The sequence below is a fragment of the Dermacentor andersoni genome, chromosome 3 (genome assembly GCF_023375885.2).
Source record: "Dermacentor andersoni chromosome 3, qqDerAnde1_hic_scaffold, whole genome shotgun sequence".
Classification (NCBI taxonomy): Eukaryota; Metazoa; Arthropoda; class Arachnida; order Ixodida; family Ixodidae; genus Dermacentor; species Dermacentor andersoni.
In genome coordinates this window covers 215,309,137-215,334,542 of record NC_092816.1, presented here as the reverse complement: position 1 = coordinate 215,334,542, position 25,406 = coordinate 215,309,137, and the positions used below count along the sequence as shown (strand labels likewise).

At 47.5% G+C, this 25,406-nt stretch overlaps 1 protein-coding gene across 1 annotated transcript in view; it reads left to right on the top strand.

Annotated features, from left to right (window-relative positions):
- LOC126535853 (receptor expression-enhancing protein 5-like) overlaps positions 1 to 25,406 on the top strand; it is a 182,022-nt gene that overhangs the window by 4,832 nt on the left and 151,784 nt on the right. The window contains exon 2 of the mRNA XM_055073120.2: positions 16,660 to 16,753. Coding sequence (XP_054929095.2) covers positions 16,660 to 16,753 — 94 coding nt within the window. The remainder of the gene's footprint in view (positions 1 to 16,659; positions 16,754 to 25,406) is intronic.

Below are 25,406 nucleotides of genomic sequence, written 5' to 3'. Positions count from 1 at the left end.
ATGTTCAGGCTGGTACTTGAAAATAAATATGTAGCCTTAGAACAGGGAGTTGATGATGACATAGAGCTAATGAATGAAACCGTTACTAGGTGGGCTTCAGAGGCAGCAATTGAAGTGGCAGGTAACGCACCAAGGCAACCAGTAGGCAAGCTCTCCCAAGTAACAAAGGACCTAAAAAGAAATGACAAAAAATAAAGTGTCCAACTCAAGAGAGAGATAGAATTCGTGGATCTGTTAAAACTGATCGTCAAGGGCGAAAATTAGTAATATTCGAAACTATAACGTGAGAAAGACTGAAGAAGCCATAAAACATGGACGCAGCCTAAAATCAGTTAGAAAGAAACTTGACATAGGAAAAACCAAGATGTATGCACAGAAATATAAGCAGGGTAATATTATCAGCAATCTCGAAGATATAGTAAGATCAGCGGAATAATTCTATACTAACCTGTACAGTGCCCAAAAGAGTCAGGATTCCTCAATTAGAAACAACAATGAACAGGATACAAGAACTCCTCCTATAACTAGCGATGAGGTCAGAAGGGAATCGCATGACATGAAAAGAGGAAGTGTGGCAGGACAAGATGGAATAGCAGTACATTGAATCAAAGATGGCGGAGACATAATGGTTGGAAAATTGGGGGCTCTTTATACGAAGTGTCTGCGGTCTGCAAGGGTACCAGACAACTGGAAGAATGCAAACGTTAACTATTCCACAAAAAAGGAGACGTTAAAGAATTGAAAAATAATCGGCCCATTAGCTTACTGCCAGTATTTATAAAATATTTACCAAAATATTCTCCAATAGACTAAGGGCGACACTGGACTATTGCCAACCAAGGGAACAGGCTAGCTTTCGGAATGGATACTCTACAATAGATCACATTCATGTCATTATTCAAATTATCTGGAAATCCGCAGAGTACAATAAGCCTCTCCATATGGCTGTTATAGATTATGAAAAAGGCATTTGATTCAGTAGATATACTAACAGTCATAGCAGCATGGCGTAATCAAGGAGTACAGAACGCTTCCGTAAATACTTAGGAAAATGTCGACAGAGGTTCTACAGCTACCCTAATTCTACGCAAGAAAAGTAGGAAGATACCTATAAAGAAAGGGGTCAGACAGGGATACACAATCTCTCCAAGGCTATTCACTGCGTGCTTGGAAGTATTCAAGCTATTAAACTGGGAAGGCTTAGGAGTAAAGTTCAATGGAGAATATCTCAGCTACCTTTGGTTTGCCCATGACATTGTTCTATTCAGTAACAATGCAGATGAATTGTAAGAAATGATCGAAGACCTTAACAGGGAGAGTGTAAGAGTCGGATTGAAGATTATTATGCATAACTCAAAGATAATGATAAATAGCCGGGCAAAGGAACAACGGTTCAGGATCGCCAGTCGGCCTCTAGAGTGTGTGAAGGGATACGCTTACTTAGGTCAATTAATCACAGGGAGCCCTGATCATGAGAAGGAAATTCACAGAATAAAAATGGGTTGGATCGTATACGGCAGACATTGCCAGCTGCTGACTGGAAGCTTACCATTATCATTGAATAGGAAGATGTACAATCAGTGCATTTTACCCGTGCTGACATATGATGCAGGGACTTGGAGACTGACAAAGAAGCTTGAGAACAAGTCAAGGACCACGCAAAGAGCGATGGAACGAAGATTGCAAGGCATAACGTTAAGGGACAGAAAGGGAGCGGTTTGGATCAGAGAGCAAACGGGTATAGACGATATTGTATTTGACTTGAAGAGAAAATATTGGAGCTAGGCAGGTCGTGTAATGCGCCGGTTAGCTAACCGTTGGACCATTAGGGTGACAGAAAGGGTACCAAGAGAAGAGAAACGCAATCGAGGACGAAGGAAGACTAGGTCGAGCGATGAAATGATGAAATTCGCGGGCGCTAGTTGCAATCGATTCGCGCAGAAAACGAGTAATTGGAGATCACAGGGAGATGCTTTCGTCCTGCAGTGGACATAGAACAGGCTGACGACGAAGATTAAGGTAGGAGAGCCATTGAAAAGTTAAACAGGGTGTACTCTAAAGTAATACTAAGACAGCATAGAACAAATAGGGAATAAAATAAACTAAACTATATGAAGAGGTTTTGTATTATAAGTACTTTTATCTTGCTGGAAATGTCACAAAACAAGGCACAAGAAGGTGCAGAAGACCGAAGAAAGGCAACTAATGACGTCATTTTCTGAAGGCGCTACACGATTTACCCGCAGGCAGTGATGGTCGCGCCTATCCACGCCTTTTGTTTGCTCAAGTCACAAATAAAGGTTGGTCAACGCACTGCCTTAATTTTGTTGACAGATATGTTAGACTGTTGTGGAACTTTTCAAGGAAGTATGGCCGACACATCTCGTTGGTTTCCACACGTTTCACTCTTCAGATAGGCCGGGAATAATAGGCGAGCTGAACACGTGCTTTCCTCGTAGCAGCGCTCGTCTACGAAGATGTGCAAATAGTAACAGCGACCCACAAATTAACAAAAACTTTAACAAATCGAATGAGTGTAGCGGGCACTTCTATGCGGGCTCGCTTTTCTAACAAAACAGATCTTTAGAATTGGCCATTTTTGTTGAAGGTGGTATAGATAAAACTTATAATAAACGGGTGCAAAGATCACAACAAGTGGCTTTCAGAAAATCCGAAATTTGTAACAATTATCTGGCAACAACCTAAACAGTTTGCAGTCACTAATTGTTGAAACAAAAAAATGGCAGACACTCGCAAACAGGTCATTTTGTTAGCGTTGCGGTAAAATCGTGCATTTTTACGCAGCGCAGCTCTGATGCATACCAGTTAAGGACTTCCTTCTTCCTCGCTTTCATTGTCGTCGACAGTTTGGCTGGCATGGCGAAAATAGTTTTCACTATTTAAATACGACAAAGCAAGGAGACAGCAAGCATTGTGTCCCCACTGCTGCCGTACAGCCACAATCATAGGAACTTCGGTCACGCGTTTGAGTAAGCTTACTGCGTTGTGTTTACATGCGCTAGAGTGCACACGTAAGAAAACCGAACTAAACATACTGTTTTTACATAGCACATATAAAAACGAGGTAATAAACGTAAGCGTACCCAGCGGTGCAATAGATCTGGTTGTCCAGCGGCAGTGAAGATGCGCTGCTTGCTGTCATTTGTCATGTTCAGACACAAGAGGTGATCATTTACTGCCACGTTAGAGAAGCTCCGCCCCCCAAAAAGAAGTACAGTGCAACACGAGATCGAACATGAGACTGCACCGTAACTGTCACAGAGGCTACCACAACGCCACAATTTGACCTTGCCTAGCTGCTTCTGGAGTGTCATATTATATCCTGCCTTTAAATTTGACAGGCTTCTACCAAATTATGTTTGAATTGGAAGGCCGATGTTGAGCACATCACGCACATTCTACTCTAACCTTTGATTTACACCATAACTCGTTGAACACATATAGAGCCACTTCCAAACGCCTCGTTCGTTATTATGGCACGCCCTCAGCCGCGCTACCACTTGGTGCAGTTAGCGAACAAATGTAGGCTACCCCTTCAGGTTTGCGTAAGAAGATAAAGATAAGGTAGTGCAAAGCTTCGCAGAATGCGGTTGCACAAGAGTTTCTACGTTATGGGACCCGCGGTTTGTTAATATCGTCAAACTGGATCGCTCGCGCCTACGTCGGCCGTAGGCAGCGTTAGTGTTAACATTGTGGTCACGTTCCTTTGTACCGTCGTTAACTCTCCAAAGTAGCTTCTGCCGCGTGGTAAGCGTATTTCGTATAACACGCCCGGGGCACACGGAGCGTGTCTTTTCTTGCAGCGCCTTACCCTCGGCCGTTGCGGCTCGACAATACATGCATGATATTCACTTAGCCTCGGACGTTCCGCATAGACATACATGCATGATCGTCACTATATCACCTTGAGTTTGCATTGTACCAGCCTTTCTAGAGAGTGCAGTGGGCACGCTGATGCGTATCAGGAATAGAGCATCATTCTAAGGCGGTGTACACTGTAGAGCATCACAAGCTTACTTCTTTACTTTGGATGTATCACCATCGAGCCTAAAAAACATTGGCTGATAACGAAGGCCATGCGGCCTAAAACGAAGCCTCAAGGTGCTAGCTGTCACTAGAGAAGAGCACGAGAAACTGGTGCCTTCAAATGTAACGATTGACTGGTTAAGGGTAGACGTGATTGAAACAGATATTGTAGCCTTGCGCCATCGCTGCGATTTCTGGGTTGCCAACTGCTTACACTAATTCGGCTAGATAAAGCGAGCACGTAACTGCAATCACGCTATATAGTTGCCAACAGTCTTTGTATGATTGGCTAGAAATAGCAATAGAAGGCCCTATGTTTACCCAACTGAACAAAATAACTCAGTGTTCGCAGTTCACAGAGCAAAGTCTGGAAAGCAATGGTTAGTTGGGACATGCGCAGGTGAACCGGGGCCACTTGCATGCACGGCTATTGTCGTGGAGGGCCGACAGTCCAGACAAGGGAATGGTGAGGGCACGGTATCCAGTTCACAATTTTCTGGAGGCGTCCCGTGTATATTTGACGCGTCCTTAAGAAAACTGCTGTTGTGTACAATATCTTTCTTCCGTCCAGCGTCTTTCATTTGTAATCCATGATTAGAGCTGATAGTGTAAAGTATGGGACAATAGGATTGAGTGAGCAGCTTAACTTGCAGTTATCGGCATAATACTCGCTTACGGATTCGAAACTGATGTGGTCGAACAATTCCTATCTTAGATTGCTTCTAATTTTCTTTTTCGAGAGCCCAGGTGACTGCTTGTTTTCGTGGTCGGTCTACTCAGCAGTTAACGTGGAATAGTGCGGGACAATATACATACGTTTGCCACAGTTCATATTGCGCTCATAGTGTTGTCGCTTACTCGGGGAACAACATAACATTAGGAACAAATCCAAGCTTAACTTTCTAATCTTTCTGTTCAAGCTTGTTATGATGGACGAGTTTTTTAACTTCCTCATAAACTGTTCAACTTCTCCATTCGCTGGAGGCCACGAGGGTGTGGTTCTGCGGTGCTATTGCTCCTTGATTTGTGGTTGTAGCCTGTATGTAAAAGCGAGAGGGCAAGATAAAGAATCACAAAGTCACACGCTTCAATAGCCCTTCATCGGTTTTCAATATAAAGGAAACGACAGTCGCGGCAACCACGCACCGTCATGGGGAACTATCTCACTTCGCTTTCACTCATGGCATCATCTATAACTTGTCCCCAAGAGAGGATTCGTAGTTCGCTGCAGCAGGCGGCTTCGAGCACCTCCCGCTTCAGCTATGCACGTGGGAAGTGTCTTGGCAACAAGAACGAGCGTCTGCGTTACCTTCAGTGATACTTGCACTTTCTGCGTTAATGTCAGCATAGAGACAGCGAACTATCCTGGTCCTGTTCATACATACTGTCACGTGGTAGTGACGGTGAAGGAAGCAGCCAAACTGGAAAAGACAAAACTAGCGTTTTATTGGGCGAACGCGTGCCCTCAAAAACAGGCTACACTCAAAGAACGGCGCCAGTGACGAACACAGCCGGCGATCGTCGAAAATCTGATCAGAGGGTCAAGCGCATCGGCTTTTATACATCCGTTGTCGAATGTTCCAGAGTAATCGCTCGGACCCGCGTGCCTTCCGCAAAGTTTTATATAATTCGCGTCGCGCACACATACAATCATATTACACAAGGTTGGGTCACAGACAGCGGATTGAAGCATCGATAACATTCCAGAAACTTCCGATATATGCAGGCGCCGCCTGCGCTGTGCGATAACATTTGTTAGGCGGTGGATGGTGTCGCCCGATTAAACAAACAAGTACACGTGTCAATACCCCGCCGATTAAAAAGCATAGATCCGATGCTGCAATCAAAGGAAAGCAATAAACAAAAACACCTGTAGCAATGAAACCGACAAAATAAGGAAGTTCGTCAGCGTCCGTAAGAGGGCATAAGAGGCACCAAGTGGACCACTTCAGATCGTGCGCTGCGCCGCTGTGAATGCGAAATGCCGTCTGGCATGACCTCATAGTCTAGTGCACCAATAGGTCGAATGGCCTAGTCGGGTCGGAAATAGCGCCGTAATAGTTTCTCACTCAGTCGTCGTCGGCGTATCTGGGTCCAAACCCAAACACGGTCGCCGGGCTGGTGCTCGACGAAGCGTCGTCGGAGGTTGTAGTGTCGGCTGTCGGTACGCCGCTGGTTCTTGATTCGTAGGCGGGCGAGCTATCGGGCTTAGGCGCGCTGGAGATAGGTAGCGACGTCAAGATTCTCTTCGTGAGTGACGTGCAGCAGCATGGCGTCGAGCGTCGTCGTCGGGTTCCTGCCGTAAACCAGCTTAAACGGCGCGATCTGTGTTGTTTCTTGCACCGCCCTGTTGTAAGCAAAGGTTACCTACGGCAGGACGGCATCCCAGGTCTAGTGTTCGACGTCGACGTACATTGATAGCATGTCGGCGAGGATGTTGTTCAGGCGCTCCGTAAGACCATTCGTCTGTGGGTGGTAGGCAGTTGTACTCCTGTGCCTTGTCTGACTGCACTGCAGAATGGCTTGGGTGTGCTGCGCTGTAAAGGCCGTTGCTCTGTCGGTGATGAGGACTTCTGGGGCGCCATGTCGCAGCAAGATGTTCTCGATGAAGAATTTCGACACTTCGGCTGCGCTACCTTTCGGCAGTGCTTTCATTTTAGCGAAGCGGGTGAGGTAGTCCGTCGCCACGATGACCCACTTCTTTCCGGTTGTTGACGTCGCAAAGGGTGCCACAAGTCCATCCCGATCTGCTGAAATGGTCGGTAAGGAGGCTGGATTCGCTGTAGTAATCCCGTTGCTTTTGTGGGTGGTGTCTTGCGTCGCTGACATTCTCGGCACGTTCTTACATAACGGGCGACTTCGGCGGTCAGGCGTTGCCAATAATATCTTTCCTGTATCCTTTATAGTGTCCGGGAAAATCCGAGGTGTGCAGCGGTCGGATCGTCATGTAGGGCGTGCAATACTTCTGGACGCAGCCCTGAGGGAACAACAAGAACGGAGTTGGCACGGACTGGTAAAAAGTCCTTCTTTATGAGTAGGTTGTTTTGAAGGGAGAACGAAGACAATTCTCGCTTAAATGCTCTAGGGACAACGTCAGTGCGCCCTTCCAAATATTCGATGAGGTTTTGAGCTCCGGGTCTGCTCGTTGCTGTTCAGTGAAGTCTTCCGCGCTTAATTTGCCAAGGTAGGCGTCGTCAGCCTCGTCATATTGCGGCGGCGAGTCAATGGGGGCGCGTGATAGGCAATCGGCATCAGAGTGTTTTCGTCCGGATTTGTAGGTTACATTGATATTATATTCCAGTCTTAGACTACACCGCGCCAGCCGTGCCGAAGGGTCCTTTAAATTCGCCAGCCAACACGAGGTGTGATGGTCGCTGGCGACTTTGAATGGCCTGCCATAAAGGTAAGGGCGAAATTTCACTGTAGCCCAAACCATGTCGAGGCATTCTTTTTCAGTTGTAGGATGATTGCCTTCCGCTTTCGACAACGACCGGCTAGCGTAAGCTATCACGCGTTCAAGTCCGTCTTTTCTCCCGACTAGGACGGCACCGAGGCCTTGGCTACTGGCGTCAGTGTGGATTTTGGTATCGGCGTCCTTGTCTAAGGGTGCAAGTACTGGGGGCGACTGCAAGCATCATTTGAGTTCTTGAAATGCGTCGGCCAGCGATGTTTCCCACTTGAACTCGACATCACATTTCGTTAGATGTGTCAGCTGCTCAGAGATGCGTGAAAATTCCTTGACAAGGTGCCTGTAGTAGGCACACATGCCAAGCAATCGACGCACTTCCGTCTTGTCGATGGGCTGTCGGCACTTTGCGATGTCAGCAGTCTTCCGCGGGTCGGGCCGGATTCCAGACTCGCTGGCGATGTGTCCTAGGAACAGAAGCTCATCGTAAGCGACGCGGCACATTCCTGGCTTCAGAATGTGCCCTGATGACTTGAGGGCCTTTATTGCTATCGTAAGCCACCTAAGGTGATCGTCGAAATTTCCGACGAAGACGACGACGTCATCCAAGTAAACAAGACAGGTCTGCCACTTCAATCCTGCTAACACCGTGTCCATGACGCGCTGGAACGCTGCACGCGCCGAGCAGAGTCCGTATGGCATGACCTTGAACTCGTAGAGGCCGTCTGGCGTGATGAAGGTGGTCTTTTCGCGATCTCTCTCGTCGACTTCTTTTTGCCAGTAGCCAGACTTGAGGTCCATGGATGAGAAGTATTTAGCATTGCGGAGCCGATTCAATGCGCCGTCTATCCGTGGGAGGGGGTGTACGTCCTTCTTCGTGATCTTGTATAGACGACGATAATCGACGCAGAAACGTAGGGTTTCTGCGTCGTAGTAGGGCGAGGTAGTAGTGTTCTGTCCTTTTTTCTTCAGCAAGACTACAGGAGATGCCCACGGGCTTTTCGACGGCTGGATGATGTCGTCGCACAGCATTTTGTCGACTTGTTGCCTAATAGGGTCACGCTCTCGCGTCGAAACTCGGTAAAGGCTTGTGAGGAGTGATCAAGTGCACTCTTCGGTGATTATGCGATGCTTTGCGACTGGTGTTTCTCGAATCCTCGATGACGTCGAAAAGCAGCCGTTGTATTGTTGGATCAGGCTTCTGGCAGCTGCTGCTTAATCATGGGGAGACTTGGATTTATGTCGAAGTCTGGTTCGGGAACTATGGTCGTCGAGGTAGATGCGACAGAATCCGAGAGGACAAACGCATTTCTGGTTTCCAGAATTTCTTCGATGTACGTGATCGTCATGCCCTTGTTGATGTGTTTTAATTCCTGGCTGAAGTTTGTCAGCAACACCGTCATTTTTCCTCCGTGAACTCGAGCGATCCCTCTTGCAACGCAAATTTCACGGTCTAACAGTAGACGTTGGTCACACTCGATGACGCCTTCTACGTTGGTAGGTGTTTTGGTGCCAACGGAAATGACAATGCTGGAGCGGAGCGGGATGCTGACTTTACTTTCAAGTAAGCTTAAGGCGTGATGACTACGAGAGCTCTCCGGCAGTATCGCTCGATCTACCAACAGCGTTATCGACTTCGACTTCAGATCGATGCTTGCGCCGTGTTGATTCAGGTAGTGCATGCTGAGAATGACGTCTCGTCAACACTGTTGGAGGATTACGAAGGTGGCAGGGTACGTCCGGTCATGAACGGTAATTCTTGCCGTGAAGTTTCCAGTCGGCGTGACGAGGTGTCCTCCAGCGGTCCGAATTTGAGGGCCTTGCCATGCAGTCTTAACTTTCTTCAACTGGGCGGCAAAATGTCCGTTCATGACGGAGTAATCAGCTACTGTGTGTACTAAGGCGTTGACTGCGTGACCGTCGAGCAGCACGTCTAGGTCGGTGGTTAGGTCTTGGCGTCCAATCACGGCTGCATCGCGATGACCTGGGGCTGGTACGTCGCGTCGTCAGGTCGTCTTTCGTCGGCATATTCTTTGCTTCCAGATTTCGTCGGGACGGTGGCGTGCCGTTATGTCGTCGAGGTAGTTTCTTTGGCGACTTCGTCGGCGGAGGAGGATCTTCTACAGTTCGACGAACAGCAACCGCACCTTCATTGGCTGCAGCTTTTAGTTTCTCGGATATGGGCTCGCAGACGGGCCCCGGGCTGGGCCAGTGTATGGTGGGCGCTGCGGCGACAGGTAGCGGCCTGGTGACGGCGAACGGGATGGTCGTCGAGGGCTCCACTGAGTGGTGGCGAGGTAGTTGGCGATATCGCGAGGTCGTTCGCCAAGCTGTGTTCGTGGCGCGTTAACGGCGAAACCTCGCAGTCCCATCTTCCGGAATGGGCATCGGCGGTGGACATGGCCGGCTTCTCCGCAATGATAGCACAGCGGGCGGCGGTCGGGGGCTCACCAAATGTCCGTCTTCCTCACCTAGGTGCGTTGGGCGACAGGTGGGCATGCTTGCGGTGGTGGCGGCGGCCGACGGTATTGTCGCGGAGCCCTGGAGCGGTCACGGAGGGGGACCTTGACAACGTGCGACAGCGGCGCATGTCATCGCTTCTGGCTGGGGCTGCGGTAATTGTGTTTGCAACTCAGGAACTCCAACCGATTGCTGTACCTCTTCTTTCACGATGTCGCCGATCGAGGGCACTTGAAGCCGCGACGAAGGCAAGACCTTGCGTTGTTCTTCGCTCACAATAGCCCTGATAGTCTCGCGGAGATCGTCGGGGGCCAGTGATTGAATTCCTGCGTAGTTGATAGGGTTTGTGCGGTGGTTGAATGGCCGGTTCCGCATTTCGAGTGTGTTCCCGATGCTGGTGTCTTCGCGAAGGAACTCTTCTAGGGTTTTCGGTGGGTTTCGTATCATTGCGCCGAAAAGTTCTTCCTTCACACCACGCATGAGTAGGCGGACTTTCTTCTTCTTGGGCATATCCGGGTTGGCGTCACGGAACAGACGGCTCATTTCTTCCGTAAAGATGGCAACGTTCTCGTTAGGTAGCTGCACTCGGGCGTCCAGCATAGCTTCAGCTCTTTCCTTGCGCACGACGTTCAGAAAGGTGCGCAGGAAGCCGCAACGGAACAGGTCGCATGTTATCATGGTCGACTCTAGGTTCTCAAACCATGTTCTGGCGGCGTCTTCTAAGGCGAAGTATACATGCCGCAGCTTGTCGTTGGAGTCCCAGTTGTTGAAAGTCGCGATTCATTCGTAGGTCTCCAGCCAGGATACCGGGTCTTCAGTCGCTGCTCCATGGAAGGTAGGTGGGTCGTGAGGCTGTTGCAGGATAATGGGGGACGCTGGGGCAGCCATTGAGGTTGTCTTGGCCACAATCTTCTTTGTCTTCTCAGGTAGAAGTCCGTGCTGTGGGGGCAGTTCTTGCACTCTGCGGCTAGCACGCTGGTCTTGGGTGATGTTGGTTCTTTCCTCGGGCTTCGGGCTTGTTTCGCGGCTTTGCTGGGGCGTCCCATACATGAACGCACAAGCACCTCCACCAGATGTCGCGTGGTAGTGACAGTGAAGAAAGCAGCGAAACTTGCAAAGACGAAACTAGCGTTTTATTGGGCGAACTTGTGCCCTCAAGAACAGGCTACACTCAAACAATGGCGAAAGCGGCGAACACAGTCGGCGATCGTCGAAAACCTGATCAGCGGGTGAAGTGCGTCGGCTTTTATACATCAGTCGTGGAATGTTACAGAGTAATCGCTGGGACCCGCGTGCCTTCCGCAAAGTTCTACATTATTCGCGTCGCGCACAAATGCAATCAGAGAACACAAGGTTCCGTCACAGAGAGCGGATGTAAGCATCGATAACATTCCAGAAATTTCCGATACATGCAGGCGCGTCCTGCACTGTGCGATAGCACTTGGTAGGCTGTGAAACTAGCCGCCCGATAAATACAAACAAGTGCACGTTTCAATACAGCACCTGTGTCGGCTTTAACCCAGTAGGAATGGTGCTCATCGGCTGAGGCTTGTACTTTCGCTTTGAGCTTCAGGTCGGTCGACCAGACCTCGTGTCCTTAGAAGATCTTCAGCAGGTGGCGGACTCAGTGACGTCTGTCGAAAGTTTTCCTTTGATGTTTCAAGTCCTGTTCGTAGAAACTCCGTAAGCTCCCTTGATCCGGCAGTTGGGGTGTCAGCTTGGTAGAACTAAGAGGATGCTGGTAGGAGGGCTTTAGGCTAGCTAGTTAATCCGCCTGGAGGGCCATTCCTTCTTTTCCAACAGTCAAAGTAGCAGGCTTCAATCTGGGTGTAAGGTCGTCAAGGCTGGTCGATGTGAACACGAAAACCAAAGGCTTAATATCCGTCTCAAACGTAAACTGCCTGCCAAGAAAGTAATCTTTGAACTTGTCACATATCGAGGCCGAACCAAAGCCTCTTTCTCAATTTCCTCGTAGTGCTTCTCGGTCCTTGACAGTAATCTTGAGGCATAAGCAATCACCAATTTGCCATACATTTGCTCCTGCATAATAATGCCCCAGTCTGTAGAACGATGCGTCTGCAGTAAAGATTGTTTCTGTTGTTGGATCGTAAACTTTAAGGACAGGGCAGGACAAGAACACTGACTTCCTTGTGTTGAACGCGTGCTGTTGTAGAGCCTCCCGAGCGAATCCTTGCTTCTATGAGAACAAAAGAATAAGTGGTTGCAGTACTTTGGACAAAATATGGTGAGGTATGTTGCCATTCTGAGAAATCTGTGCAGCTCAGTTTGGTCTTGTTGCTTGGGATCTATATTTTTAAAATGACTTCAACCTTCCTTTCGTCAGGTCATATTCGATCTAAGTCTAGCCATCTAGAAAAAGCTAGATGGCAGCATCTACAACAATTTGCGAATATTTTAGACGAACCTTCAAAGAAACTGTAAGAGCATGGGCACAGAAGTACATTCGAAAAATAGGAGCTGAATTATTTCAAGGCAATGGCGAGGTGGTTTCTGAAAAAATGAGCCTGAACAAGAACCGCACAGAAAAGGAGCTGGTGCTGAGTAATTTCAGCTAGTAGAAACCTGAAGAGAGCTTCTAAAACACAGTCACTTGTTTAGAGCAGGTCCCCGCTAGGCTGGTTAATGGGTTGGGGAGAAAAAGTAAAGCTTTGTTGAAAGCAGTAGAAGCAAGCCTAGAAGATAGGCGAGTAAATGTCAGTTTCCGACAACGTAGAAGGAATTTATGAACGTAAGCGAGAAAAACATAGAATTCTATCATGTAAACGGTTTACTATTACATCGGTACTAGAGCGGCAAGTTGGGCTAGTTGGTGGAAGTTCAACTTGAAATGGAGGGGTTATTGCGCTATAAACACACGGACAACAGAAGCAGAATTGGACAGGACGGCCTGTCCACTTCTACTTCTGCTGTCCGTCTGTTTATAGCGCAATAACCCCCGTATTACAACATTACATCGATAATAAGCAGACAAGAAATGGAAGCGATTATTTAACACTGAAAAAGAACAAGATATCATATTGGGAGAACTTCAGAATGGCTTCAGAGTCGGTAGGCCTCTGGCTGTGAACTTATTTGTTCTGGCAGTGCATAAAACTATCCAGTGACGAAAAGAAACCATTACAGGTGGCTTTATTAGAGATCATCGCTGCGTATGACAACGCATACCGCAACATTTTCTCAGATATTCTGTCAAAGGAAGGTGTAGGCATGGACTGAATACAGCTTTTCATGAAGATTTACCGAGGAAACCCAATTTGCGTTGTATAGTAAGGTTTGAGAAGAGAGGAGGAAGTTCATATCACCAAGGGACAAGGGTGCCCTGTGTCGCCGCTGATGTTTATGATGTACATGGTAAAAATGGAATGGGCTCTAGAAGTAATAAATATCGGGTTTAACGTCTCATACAGACGAGTGGCCACAATAGTTGAGCAGAAGCTTCTAGGTTTATTTCATGCGGACGGAATTGTGTTGCTTGCTACAAGCGAAGTGATATACAACCTCTGAAGGATATCTGGGCCAAAGAAATTGACAATTTATGATTAAAATTTAGGGTTAAAAGCAGGCCTTAAGCCAATAAATGAGAACAGCGAAAACACATTGCTAATGCGGACCAGGAAATACCTCGGTTAAAAGAATATAAATACCCCGATGTATAGAAAAACGAAGGCGATAGATATCAGGAGACCGAAAAATACAGTAATAGCAAAATGGAAGAGAAATGCAGCCATAGTGAAATACAGAACGCTACGGGAATACAATATATACGACGTGGTTAGGGGTTTTTGGAAAGGTGTAATGGTTGCAGGATTTACATTTGGAAATGCCATTTTTTGCTTGAAATCAGGGGTACAATCAGGACTCGATGGCAACCAAAGGTCAGTGGGACCCTCACATTGGGCGCTCACGTTAAGACTAGGCTAGAGGTGAAGTTATGCAGGGTGATATGGGCTGGACAAACTTTGAAGTGAGAGAAGCTCACAGTAAAATATTTTGAGAAAACGACTGTGGAATATGGAAGAAAGTGAATTGATTCAGGTATTTGTACTGAAAAAAAAAAACATTGATTCAGTGGAGTAAAGGAACCAGGAATCTCACCAGCAAGTATGCGACCGGTATATTAAGCAACATGGTAACAAAAAGCCTCAAACACAAAGTGTCAGAGACTTAGACAATCTCATCGGTGGTGGAAACGGAAAATAAACCTGCTATGAGTAACTATGTCAAAGGAAAAATGCAATAAGGAAAGAAACAATTTATGATAACTCAAAGGAAAGCTCGTGACTTTTCTAAGCAAGATCAGTCTGCCTTAGAGCGACTAGTTATAAAGCAGGTTAGAGCAAGGACGAATACGCATGTGCTTGCTGCGGCAAAGCTAGGGAAACGATGTAATATGCTTTATTAGAATGCGAAGATATATACCCAGTTGGAATTTGAAGCTACAATGGCCCATTGGAGCCCTTTGATTCAGGAATAGCAGGGGGAAAGTAAACAAGACCGCAATAGAGATTTTTAAGAAGTGGTGGGAGGTTGGGTGGCGAAAAAGCAGGGGCACCCCAGCGATAGAGGCGTCCAAAAACAGATTTCCCAGTATTGGTTGAAAAAGTTTGATGGTGAGAATTATTTATGTGTTTCTCTGGAATATACGTAGGACATCAGGAACAATATAAGAACAAGAGCGTGGTAGCGCAACCCACTGCCATGTTTCAAAGGGGAGGTTTATAGGAGCCATCAATCAATGCAATCGCTGAATAGCGACGAAAGTGTAGGATACGGGGCCACAGAATAGAGTGAACATGTTGCTTTGTTGTCGGCATAATGATCACTTACATATGCGGAACTTATGTCATCAAGCATCTCCTCATTTACGGTAATTGGTGTCACTCTTATTCTTGACATCAGATGAGTGCATATTTTGGGAGTCTGTATTCTCTGCAGTAAGTGTGGAGTAGTGCGGGAGAATATTGATGGGTCTACCACCGTTCAAATGGCGTTTGTGCGGGCCTTTGTTTTGTTGAGCGATATGACATTTCGAACCAAGTGCAGCTCAACTTTCTAATCTTTGTGTTAAAGTGCGCTGGGGTGAACGTGTTTTTTAGCGCCCTCATAAATCGCTTTATCATGCATTTGCGAGAAGCCATGAGGGTGCGGCTCTGCGGTGTCTGAAACGAAGCTGTCCTGCAAATATGTTGAATTCTGTCCAATAGAGCGAGAGACCATTGTCTATTTCCCTTGAGGCAGCATGCCATTCTAGGCGCAGAGTGCTCGAAGAGCACGAATTACGCTTTGTTTATTTGTGGAGTTGATGATTCGCTCCTCGAGGTAGTTGAAATAATCATCTATTTTTAGCAATGCGTTTTCTATCTAGGAACGGACCATAGAAGTCGGCTGCGAGCTCTTCCCAGGGCCGATTCGTTGTAGCACGACGTCACGACGTCATAGCACGACGTCATGGGTGCCACGAACGTAGCAGCCATGGTCAAAGAGGGGATATGAACTAAAGCGATGCGTCTACAGTGCCAATGGACGAAGTCAACTAGTTCTTAGCACAGGCTCTGTTGTTCAAACGTGTTCTAAGATTATCATGCTTTCCAAGATTTGTTCTAGTGAAAGCCGACCTGGGACGTATTATGGAACTAGTGCATGCAGACGAAGAAAATGAAGGCGTTTTTCGTTCCATAACCAATTGCATGTCTAGCTTGTGCGTTTCGCCCGTAGTTCACATCGGCGCCCGCGCGCTTCAGAATCTCGCCGGCAAGCTGTCTGGCCGACGACGCGCATCTCGCACTTTGTGACCAGAAAACAAAATTACGGTAGCACAAACTAATTGTTCAGCTCTCCAGAGTCAATGTGTGTCCCTTGCACCGGCACCATTCGAGCTCCATGAGTGCCATATTTATTCATTGCTTGTTGTGCGTCTGCTTTGATAGCGGCTATTGGCGGCTACTGTCACCAGCTAGTTTTATCGAGTGCTCAATGTCCAAAGAAAGCCATTTTGCTCGAGTACATTTACAGTTCTTTATATTGTAAAGCTTGATGCCTGGGCCACAGGTAAACAATGCTTAGAAAATTCTACTGCGACATGTTTAGCAGCACGAAAGCTACCAAACGTATTTCGCTTGTTACCTTGATTGGGGTGCACGCTGATGCGGCACACCGCACGGCACTCGCAGACACTTCTTGTTGTAACGTGAGTAATACTTGAATAGCATTGAAGGCTAACGGTACAATAATGAAATGTTGCACGTATGTTACATCGCGACAATGTTCAGAGTTGACTCGCCTCCTATTTCCATCGCGGGCAGAGCTGTGGCAGCGCCTCACAGCCTATAGCCGTCTGTTATCACGGTTATATTGAAGCTTAAATCTTAGTACCGACATGCTGAGGAGTTTACCAATCACGAAACTTTGTTAAGACCTCTCAAGAAAACGCAAAAACATATCGCTCGTCGCCAACAGCACGTTTGCTGTGCACACTTCAGTGTGCTCCCGCATAGCAGCATGGCGGTGGACCGTAGACGGCGCTCTGAACACAAAATGGCCGTGCTCTTGATAAAATATATGTTGCTTAGCATGAGCAGGTACCTTGCTGCGCAATTTTGATTTGACTGCGCGCTGATTTCCGTGACAGCGGTGGTACCCTAATGGTCGTGTCATGATTAAAGACGTTACCGCCAAAATATTTTTCTCTTGGAATCAAACCTTCTTTTGCATCTTTCACCATGCAGCCCTGGGTTTCGTTGTCGCGGTCCTCTACGGGCTGAACCTTGCCGGACCGGGAGTGACGCACCTGATCACCACCGTTTGGCCCATGCTCGGAAGGTGCGCATCTCGCCAGTATTGGTGGCACTTCCACCACGGACGTGGCTGGGATAAGTCAGAACGCTTCTACTGAACGGAAATACTCCAAAGGCAGAAGCAAGCTATGCATCAGTACTCCTGTGCACAAACATATTGCTAGCTTTACCTTTGGGTTAGGAGCTTTAGGGGTTAGTTTCTATTAATGTTCACTCCCGTCGTTGTTGGAAGTATGCAAACGACCTAGCAAAGCTGAAACAGGAATATTGGGCCGAGCTCAACCTATTTGGAGCTTTCAAGGTTGAATGGCACGGTCATATGTGACCTTCGAACCAAAATTTGGGAGTTGCGTAACAGTCGATCAGCTCAATTTAACTACCAATTTGAATATGAACAGCAAACAATCGAGGAAGTGAAGCAGGGGTCCGACGAACGAGTCAGCGTAAATGCGCAGGAAAACAAGCAGTAACAACATACCTTATACATAGTGCCCACCTCTAGAAAGCAGTTGCGTAAAAGTAATGGCAAAATGCGAACTTCGTGAACAGATACGTTGTCATGTGAAAATGAGTGTGTGTGTATGTGCGTGTCTCATATCGTCTCAGTCATTGCAACTGCAGTTAATCAACCTTTAAGCCAATGGACTTACATGTTCCTCACCGTAAATCTACCCACAATTCTCGCAAGTATAAATAGCATAGTGAGATTTAAATCAAATGCACAACGCGACGTAACTATAGGCAAACCTTAGAAAAGGAGGCTTACAATGAACGACGTAGGATTAGACACGCGACGTCAATCGATTTCAATGCGTATCTTTGTAGGCCACTGAAAAAACTTTTCAAATGGCAGTCACAAGAAAGCACGAATATAAATAAAGATCTGCATGGACACACAGAGAAAAAATATTTCGGAGGCAGAATGAAACTTAACACGCATATACAGGGTGTCGCAACTATCATACACCAATGTTTCAAGATATGCAAATGCCACGTAGCTGGACAGAACACCGGTAATGTGGTTTGCCGTAACTTGTGGATACGTTATTTTTTGCATCCCGCCTGATTACATATTTTGGCTTAATTAACTTCCCAAAGATCCTAATTAGGTGAAAATGTGAATGAGAAAATTGTAGAGTAACATGGAAAACTCCTGATATAGCTTTCTGTTGCTCAATGCGTGCTACAGAAAAGTGTTGTTCCGAGCATGAAAGAAGCTTCGAAAACATTAAAAATTGCCGCGCGACTGGCCGCTCGGGGTACCCTGTACCGCTGCAAAATCCTGTTACCGATCCAGCCGCGCCAATCTCTCCCCAGTACTCTAAACGTCTCTTGCTTATTTCGACTGCTGACCGGTTCATGCTTCAGCACAATTTAAATTGAATTGTTTCTGGAGCGCGTGCGTTACATAGCGGTCTCACTGGGTAAATCCAGTCGCATTGCATTAGGATGTGTTGAGTGTTCTCCGGATTGTTGAGGGAACACGCGCATGCCTCATAATGTGGCAAATATTTGATTTTGATTTGTTTGTCCTTAGGTAACCAGGTCCAGCTTCAAATGGCAATTGGGACTGTCCTTTATGTTAACGTACAAATTTTCGCTTCTAATGTCTTGCCATTCTTGTAAATCTCCATGCTTGTTCTGGTTTCCATATTTTGCATCCAGTTGCCTGTCTATGTTTCTCTCACTTTCTTTTTGATAATTCCTGGTTATCTATTTACACCTTTATTTACGTACACTTGGCTACCAACTTTCTTGACCTCTCCCTCCATTCCGTGTCCATGCTTTTCAAGTACAGATGCTGCTGCAATTTAGCTGCCCACTTATTTTCATCCCTGTTTCTGAGTCTTTCTTCAAAGCGCATTTGCTCTGCGCTTCTCTGACATTAAAAGAGACCAAACCCATGTCACCCTACCCTACCTTATTTGTGGTTTTACCGTGGGCTCACAATACCACCCGGCCTAAGGTTGTTTTTGTTAACTTCAAACCACGACAAGATATGCGATTTGAAGCACAGGCTGACATTCGCAATCTTTGGCGCTCGAACATTGCTCCTTTCTAAGTTACACGCCGCACCTCATATTTAATGTGGCCACAAAGTGCTCCATGATTGATAATTGTAGCATTCCGCTTCCCTCTTAGTTTCATATGGAAGAAGTATTTTTATTTTCAGATTCAGTAAGGTGCTTGAGCAAGCCGTTCGTTTGTTTACGTGCACGCCGACATAATTATATTGCTTGACTATGGGTATGACCACTTGTTCAATTGACACCACGTAAATAATCGTCTCTTCAATAAAGATCATAAATCCCAATTTCTCTGTTCTAAACATGGGTCTATATTTTTCGCAGTGTTGTCAGACATTCTGCAAGTCACGCATTTTCTGCTAGTAACAATATGTCGTCCGTATACCTCAGTCTAGGGACCTTCTGTTGCAGCGTTTGTCCCATAAGCACGCAGTAGAAGTCAAACTCCATATCTCTCTTTTTCAGCCACCTTTCGCTGCTCCTAACATAAAGTGCGAACAACAATGACGACAAACAACAATTTTGCTTCAGTCCTTGGTGCAATTGCATCACTTCAATACAATTTTGGCCTTCCCATAAAATTTGGAGTCTGTTGTCTACACACACACACACACACACACCCACACACACACACAAACACACACACACACACACACACACACACACACACACACACACACACACACACACACACACACACACACACACACACACACACACACATATATATATATATATTCCTCGGCATCTCCACGAAATCGATATCTATGGATTCGTGTAGGATAGGTTGTCATCTAGAAATGTTACACAGAAAGGTCTTTAATGAGCTACTGACATCTCTTCGCAGTGAGTTAGTGCAAGCATATTCTAAGCGACTGCCTGATCCGGACCAATTCTGTAGTGCTCCCAGTACATTTTTCTCCGCCCTGTTCGTCAGTTATACTTTTATGCCTTTCATTGACACTATATTGCCGCAGACGTTAATATAAGCGGCCTTTGAAAGCTCCTCTTATCCAATCAGCTTTGCATTTGTATATAAGCTTCACCTTATTTTCACGCCATTAAAACCGGAATTATCTTCGTTATAATACCTTTCATTATGGCTTTAGTTAGCAGTGTCTTCATCTTTGGAGCGAGGCGTATTGAGATTTCATCAGGTCCTGTGGACGTGTCTTTTGGGGGGAATTTTCTTCGATTTTTCTCCTGTAATAGTTTTCTATGCTAAATATTGATCAATCAGGCTTGTCTGCTATTCCGACATTTGTTTGAGTCAAAGTTAGGCTTTCTTTGGAGCAGGAAGTATCCATAATAACGTCTCGGATGTACTGCAGCGCCCGTCTCCTTCAAAGATGTTACTGTCTCCATCTTTTATATCTGTTGGCAAATTTTATTTGGACCGTCCGTGTATTCTTGTATGGTTACAGAATCTTCTTTGTGCCTTTATCTCTGCAAATGCTATGCCTCCAACGTTCACTTGTGTATTTCATTCCTCTTGAAGAAGCTCACTCGCCGCCCTTGATTTTCCTCTATATTTGTTCCATCAAAGCAGCACATCCTCTTGGCGTAATTATTGCTTTTGGCTTCTTGATGCTTTCTAGACGCCTGCTTGCGCTACTGCATAGCTTGCTTTTTGCCTTATTCCAGCACTAACGTGCATAGGCGGAAAGTTTTCACTACTAGTATATATATATTTCCGCACCCCTGTGTACATTGAGCCACAATGGAGTCGACAAATACGATCTCCTCGATAGAGTGCACAGGCTTAAGAGAAGAAGACTGCGTTCCCAATTTTCGTGTGTGCCGCTAAGTGCGGCGGCACGACCTCCCACCATTAATGTTACCATTCTGAGTGAACCATGCCAACATTGTTACGTAGCACAAGTTACATATAAAGATGTATTTACAATATTTACACCAGAGGCAATGACGAATAAACAAGAGGGCGGTGGAGAGCGATTCCACCTCTACACATCATCTTCCGAGTGGCGCCACTCTTTGTTGCCCCGGAACCGGAACATAACCCCCTGCGGTAAAGGCGCCGTAATTGCGCTAGATATAAGAGAGGTGAACTCACAGCAAAATGAGGCTTCCACCGGGACACACACAAAACGTTCGTGGAGAGAGGTCAGTCCAGCGCAGCGATCTCGTAGTTCACATCACCAAGCTGATGTAATGTCGTGTAGGGCCCTGTGCAGAAAGGCAGCAGATTTTCACGCACGCCGTCACAGCGACACGGTGTCCATTGGAGGACAGCGGAACCAGGAGGAAATCGAACAAGCCGATGTCGGCTGCCGTTCCGTGTCTTTTGCGCGGCTTGAGGTTCAGTGTGCCGGGGGCAGGCAATCTGGAATGCCGTTCGAGCCTGCACGAAGGCTCCTTGAGTATATTCATGGAAGCGCTCGTCGGGGAAGGAAGCAGTGTGTCAAGGGGGCAAAGAAGAGTCGCGGCCAAACAGAAGGTAAAAGGGATAAAATCAAGCGTTCACATGGCGCGACGAGTTATAGGTGAAGCTCACGAAGGGTAACGTGCTGTCTCAAACGCTGTGCTCGTCAAGAACGTACACAGACAGCATTTCTGTCAACGTGCGATTGAGCCGCTCCGTCAGTCCGTTCATATGAGGGTGGTAGGCGGTGGAAAGCTTTTGCTCGGCAGAACAGGAGCGAAGTAGGTCTTCAACCACTCGGCACAAGAAGGTGCAACCACGATCAGTGAGGAGCTGCCGGGGTGCACCATGATGGATGATTACGCCATATAAAAGGAAGTGCGCCACCTCAGGTGCACAGATTGTGCGCAAAGCTTGCGTGATCGCGTACCGGGTCGCGTAAGAAGTCGTGAGAACTACCCACTCATTGCCAGATTTCGACGTCGGAAGGCGGCCGAGAAGATCGAGACCAACGCAAAAAAGAAGGCGCTCAGGGCAGATCGACGGAGTGACGGCGTCCAGCGGGCTGCACAGCAGGTGTTTTGCGGCGCTGACAGAGCGCATAGGGCACAGAGCGGTACCGGCCTGGCCAGTAGAAGCAGTACCGTGCGCGGTCGTAAGTACGCGAAACGCCGAGCTGGTCTGCAGTAGGGGCGTCATGGAACTGTAAAACTGGCGTCCTGAGATAGCGTGTTACAATGAGTAAATTTCTAGTCGTTCAGGGTGTAAGCTGCGAAGGTAGAGAATGTCGTCGGGGAGCACGAACGTGCGCAGCGTCGTCTGCGACTGTCCAGAATTGAGACGATCGGTGAGAACACGTGAGCAGTCACCACGCCGTTGTTCAGTGCGGACGTCGTGCAGATCAAAAATGCCAGGATGCAAGAGTAGGTCTCATGCACGTCATATTCATGGTGGTCGACAGGATGACGGGAGAAGCTGTCGGCTTCCATGTGCGAGCGTGTTAACGTGTATAAAAAAGCGAATGATTGTTCTTGAAGGCCCAGCACTCATGTACCCAATCGTCCAGTGGGGTCTTCAAATGAGGAGAACCAGCACAAGGCGTGATCGCTGATAGGTAACCATGGAAAATGTGCGGCTTTACAAATAGGGGCGGAATTTGGCAACTGCCCAAACTAACGCCTGGCATTCTCGTTCGGTAATCGAGAACTTCCTCTCGACGGGTGACAGGAGGCAGTTGGTGACAGGAGGGAGTTGGTGGAAAGACTGACATCGTCTGACAGACATGTGGACCATTTAGAACTACGAAGGAGAGCATCATTGTTTCTAACGTTGCCGAAGCGTTATAAAGGTTGAACGGCATAATAATGTACTGGTACGAGGTATTACGAAGGCAGTTTTCTCACGGTCCATGTCATCTACCGAGATTTACCAATAGCATGATCGGAGGTGTGTCGATGACAAGTACTTGGCTCCATTCAAGCAGTCCAAGGCGCCATCAATACACTGCTAGGGGTAGACATCCCGAAGTTGATTATGTTAAGGTGTCTATCACCCGCACAAAAGCGCCAACTGCCATCCTTATTTTTGACAAGAACAACGGACTGCCAGATGGCTCGATAACGCTTTAGTCAACAGCTTATCGACCTCTCCTTGTATCACGTGTCGTTCAGCATGTGAAACAAGGTACGGCCGATGGCGTATCGGAGTGGCGCATCCGGTGTAAATACGATGGGCGACCATCGATGTCTCGGCTAAAGCGTGGGCGTTAAAGCAAAAAATGTCGCGGTAAGTCTTCAAGAGACGGCGCAGGTCAGCAGCTTGTGCTGGAGGAAGATCAGGTGCAATCACTTTGCTAAGTTCGTCTGTAGGAGTGAGTGAATCGGAGGTTGCTGTGGAGTGCGATGGAACGTCAGAGTCTAGAGCCGATATCTCGCAATCGTTCCCAGGCGAGATGTCGCCAAACGACATGCCACTAGAAAGAATTTCAGTCAAGCAGTTGAAGTTAAGGAGAGGAAGGGAACTCTGATTGCATGTCACAGTGAGCACGGTATGGGGAACGGCCAAATTTTTTAAAGCAGCTTGTCAGGGGCGGGATGTAGTGCATAGACGCCGTCAGGAACATATGGGAATGACAGCAGACTGACGTACATAGCGGCTTGAAGCGACAGGCGGATGGTCTTTGGGGCGAGAATAGCCGTGGTAGCGTGACTGGTGGACTATCGCAGCGGTGGGGCAGTTCAAGCTGAACGACAATAGAGTGCAGTGAAAGAGGGCTCAATGGAACAATAAAAAGTCTGAGCCGAGTATAACGTCATAGGGCATTGCTCCAAAACGGCACAAAACAGTCGTTAGGCGCCCCGCGATGCGAATGTCAACGGTGCACATACAAAGTAGGGTAGGCGTTCCTGCGTCGGCAACGCGGAGGGTGCGTCATGCAGTGAATGTCAGAACTTTGTTCAGGTGTCGTCTCCATTGGGCACTCATCACGGATACGTGCGCGCCAGTGTCAACGAGTGCTGGGGCACTGACGGCATCGCATCGACTAAAATTTCCATGAAGTTCTCTTTGGTCGGGAAAGTGATCCGCGGGTTTTGCGGTCGAGTGGTTAATGCAGCGTCACCTCCGGGAGCTGCATCGCTTAGTTTTCCAGAGACAGGCGTCAGGGCTGCGTCCGGAGTGGTGGGCGACGAGCGTATGTTGATGGGCGCGACGGTCGACGAGCTAGTAGCAAACAGGACTGGTGACGTTGGAATGGCGATGAGGGACTGTCCCAAGGAGCATGAGCATCATCGTATGGCTGTTTCGGTGCCAATTGGGGCTGGTAACAACGCTTGCTCTGTTCTGGGCGATAATAACTGGTGAATGGCGGACGCAGAGGGGAGAACACAGTTCGGTTGTTGCAATGGCGAACAACGTGACCGATACGCTTGCAGATAAGACAGATCGGCCCATCGTCTGTGGTTCGTGACATGGCTTGATTTCGGTTGCGTTCAGGATACCGCGGAGAAGTCGATGGACATGGAGCGTGAGACAGATGTGAAGCGGCAACGGCACATACAGAATGAACTCCAAGATAAGCCCGTTCTTCGTGGACTATTGCCTGCAAAAATGGTGCTGTAGGCAAGTTGTTGGACTCACTGGGCCTAGAAAACAAAGGCTGCAGGTGCGGTGGCTTCACGTTCTCACCGAACTATCCGCGTCAGGTCATCCGATGATGGTGGTCGCTGCACTGCTAGCCTGTCGTCCCAAGAGAATGTCGCAACTGTGTTCGGGAGACGAGCGAACGACGTTGCAATGCTGTAGCTCTTGGTCGGCTCAAAGTGTTGAGACTTCTTTATGATTTTATTTATTTTTATTTTAGTTATTCAATACTGCCGGCCGCCTTTTGGTAGCCAGGGCAGGAGTGGGCACATGGCGTTTTGAAGAATAATGGTCTATTAAGAAAACAACAGTAACAACAGAGAACCACATAGGCACACAGTAAGGTTACTGCGAAGCAAATGAGGAAAAAACAAAACAAGACGCAAACGCGTTACATTAAAATCCGAAAAAGAAAGCACAAAAAAACCGAGCACACAAGAGGTATTGGCTAGAACTGACTGCTGAAAAAAATGCATCGAGTGATGGGCACGACATCGCATCCAAGATGTCGCACTCACGCTGGTTTTTATTACAGGCTACGATAATGCCGATGGTATCGTCGATGTGTCTTCACTCGGATCGACAAGCGCCCGCCGACCTGCTGCTGCCGCCTGCCAATCCGCATCGACAATTCCTGACTTCAGCTCATCACCCGCCAGTTACAGATGAATAAAAGTGGTCCACGTGGCAACCTAGGATTACTTCATGTGCGTTCACGGCGGCCGAGGTGGCCGAGGCAGGATATAAAGGACAGCTGGCTGGCTCCCACTTCGGGCACGACATCCCATCCAAGATGTCGCACTCACGCTGGTTGTTATTACAGGCTACAATAACGCTGCTGGTATCGTCCATGTGTCTTCGCCCGGATCGACAACCACCTGCTGACCTGCTGCTGCCACCTGCCAAGACGATTGCTGACTTCAGCTCATCACTCGCCAGTTACAAATGAATCCAAGTGGTCCACCTGGCAACCTAGGATTACTTCATGTGCGTTCACGGCAGCCGAGGTGGCCGAGCTAGGATATAAAGGACAGCTGGCTGGCTCCCACTTCGGGCACGACATCGCAACCAAGATGTCGCACTCACGCTGGTTGTTATTACAGGTTAGTTACCTGAAAGCTGCGCAT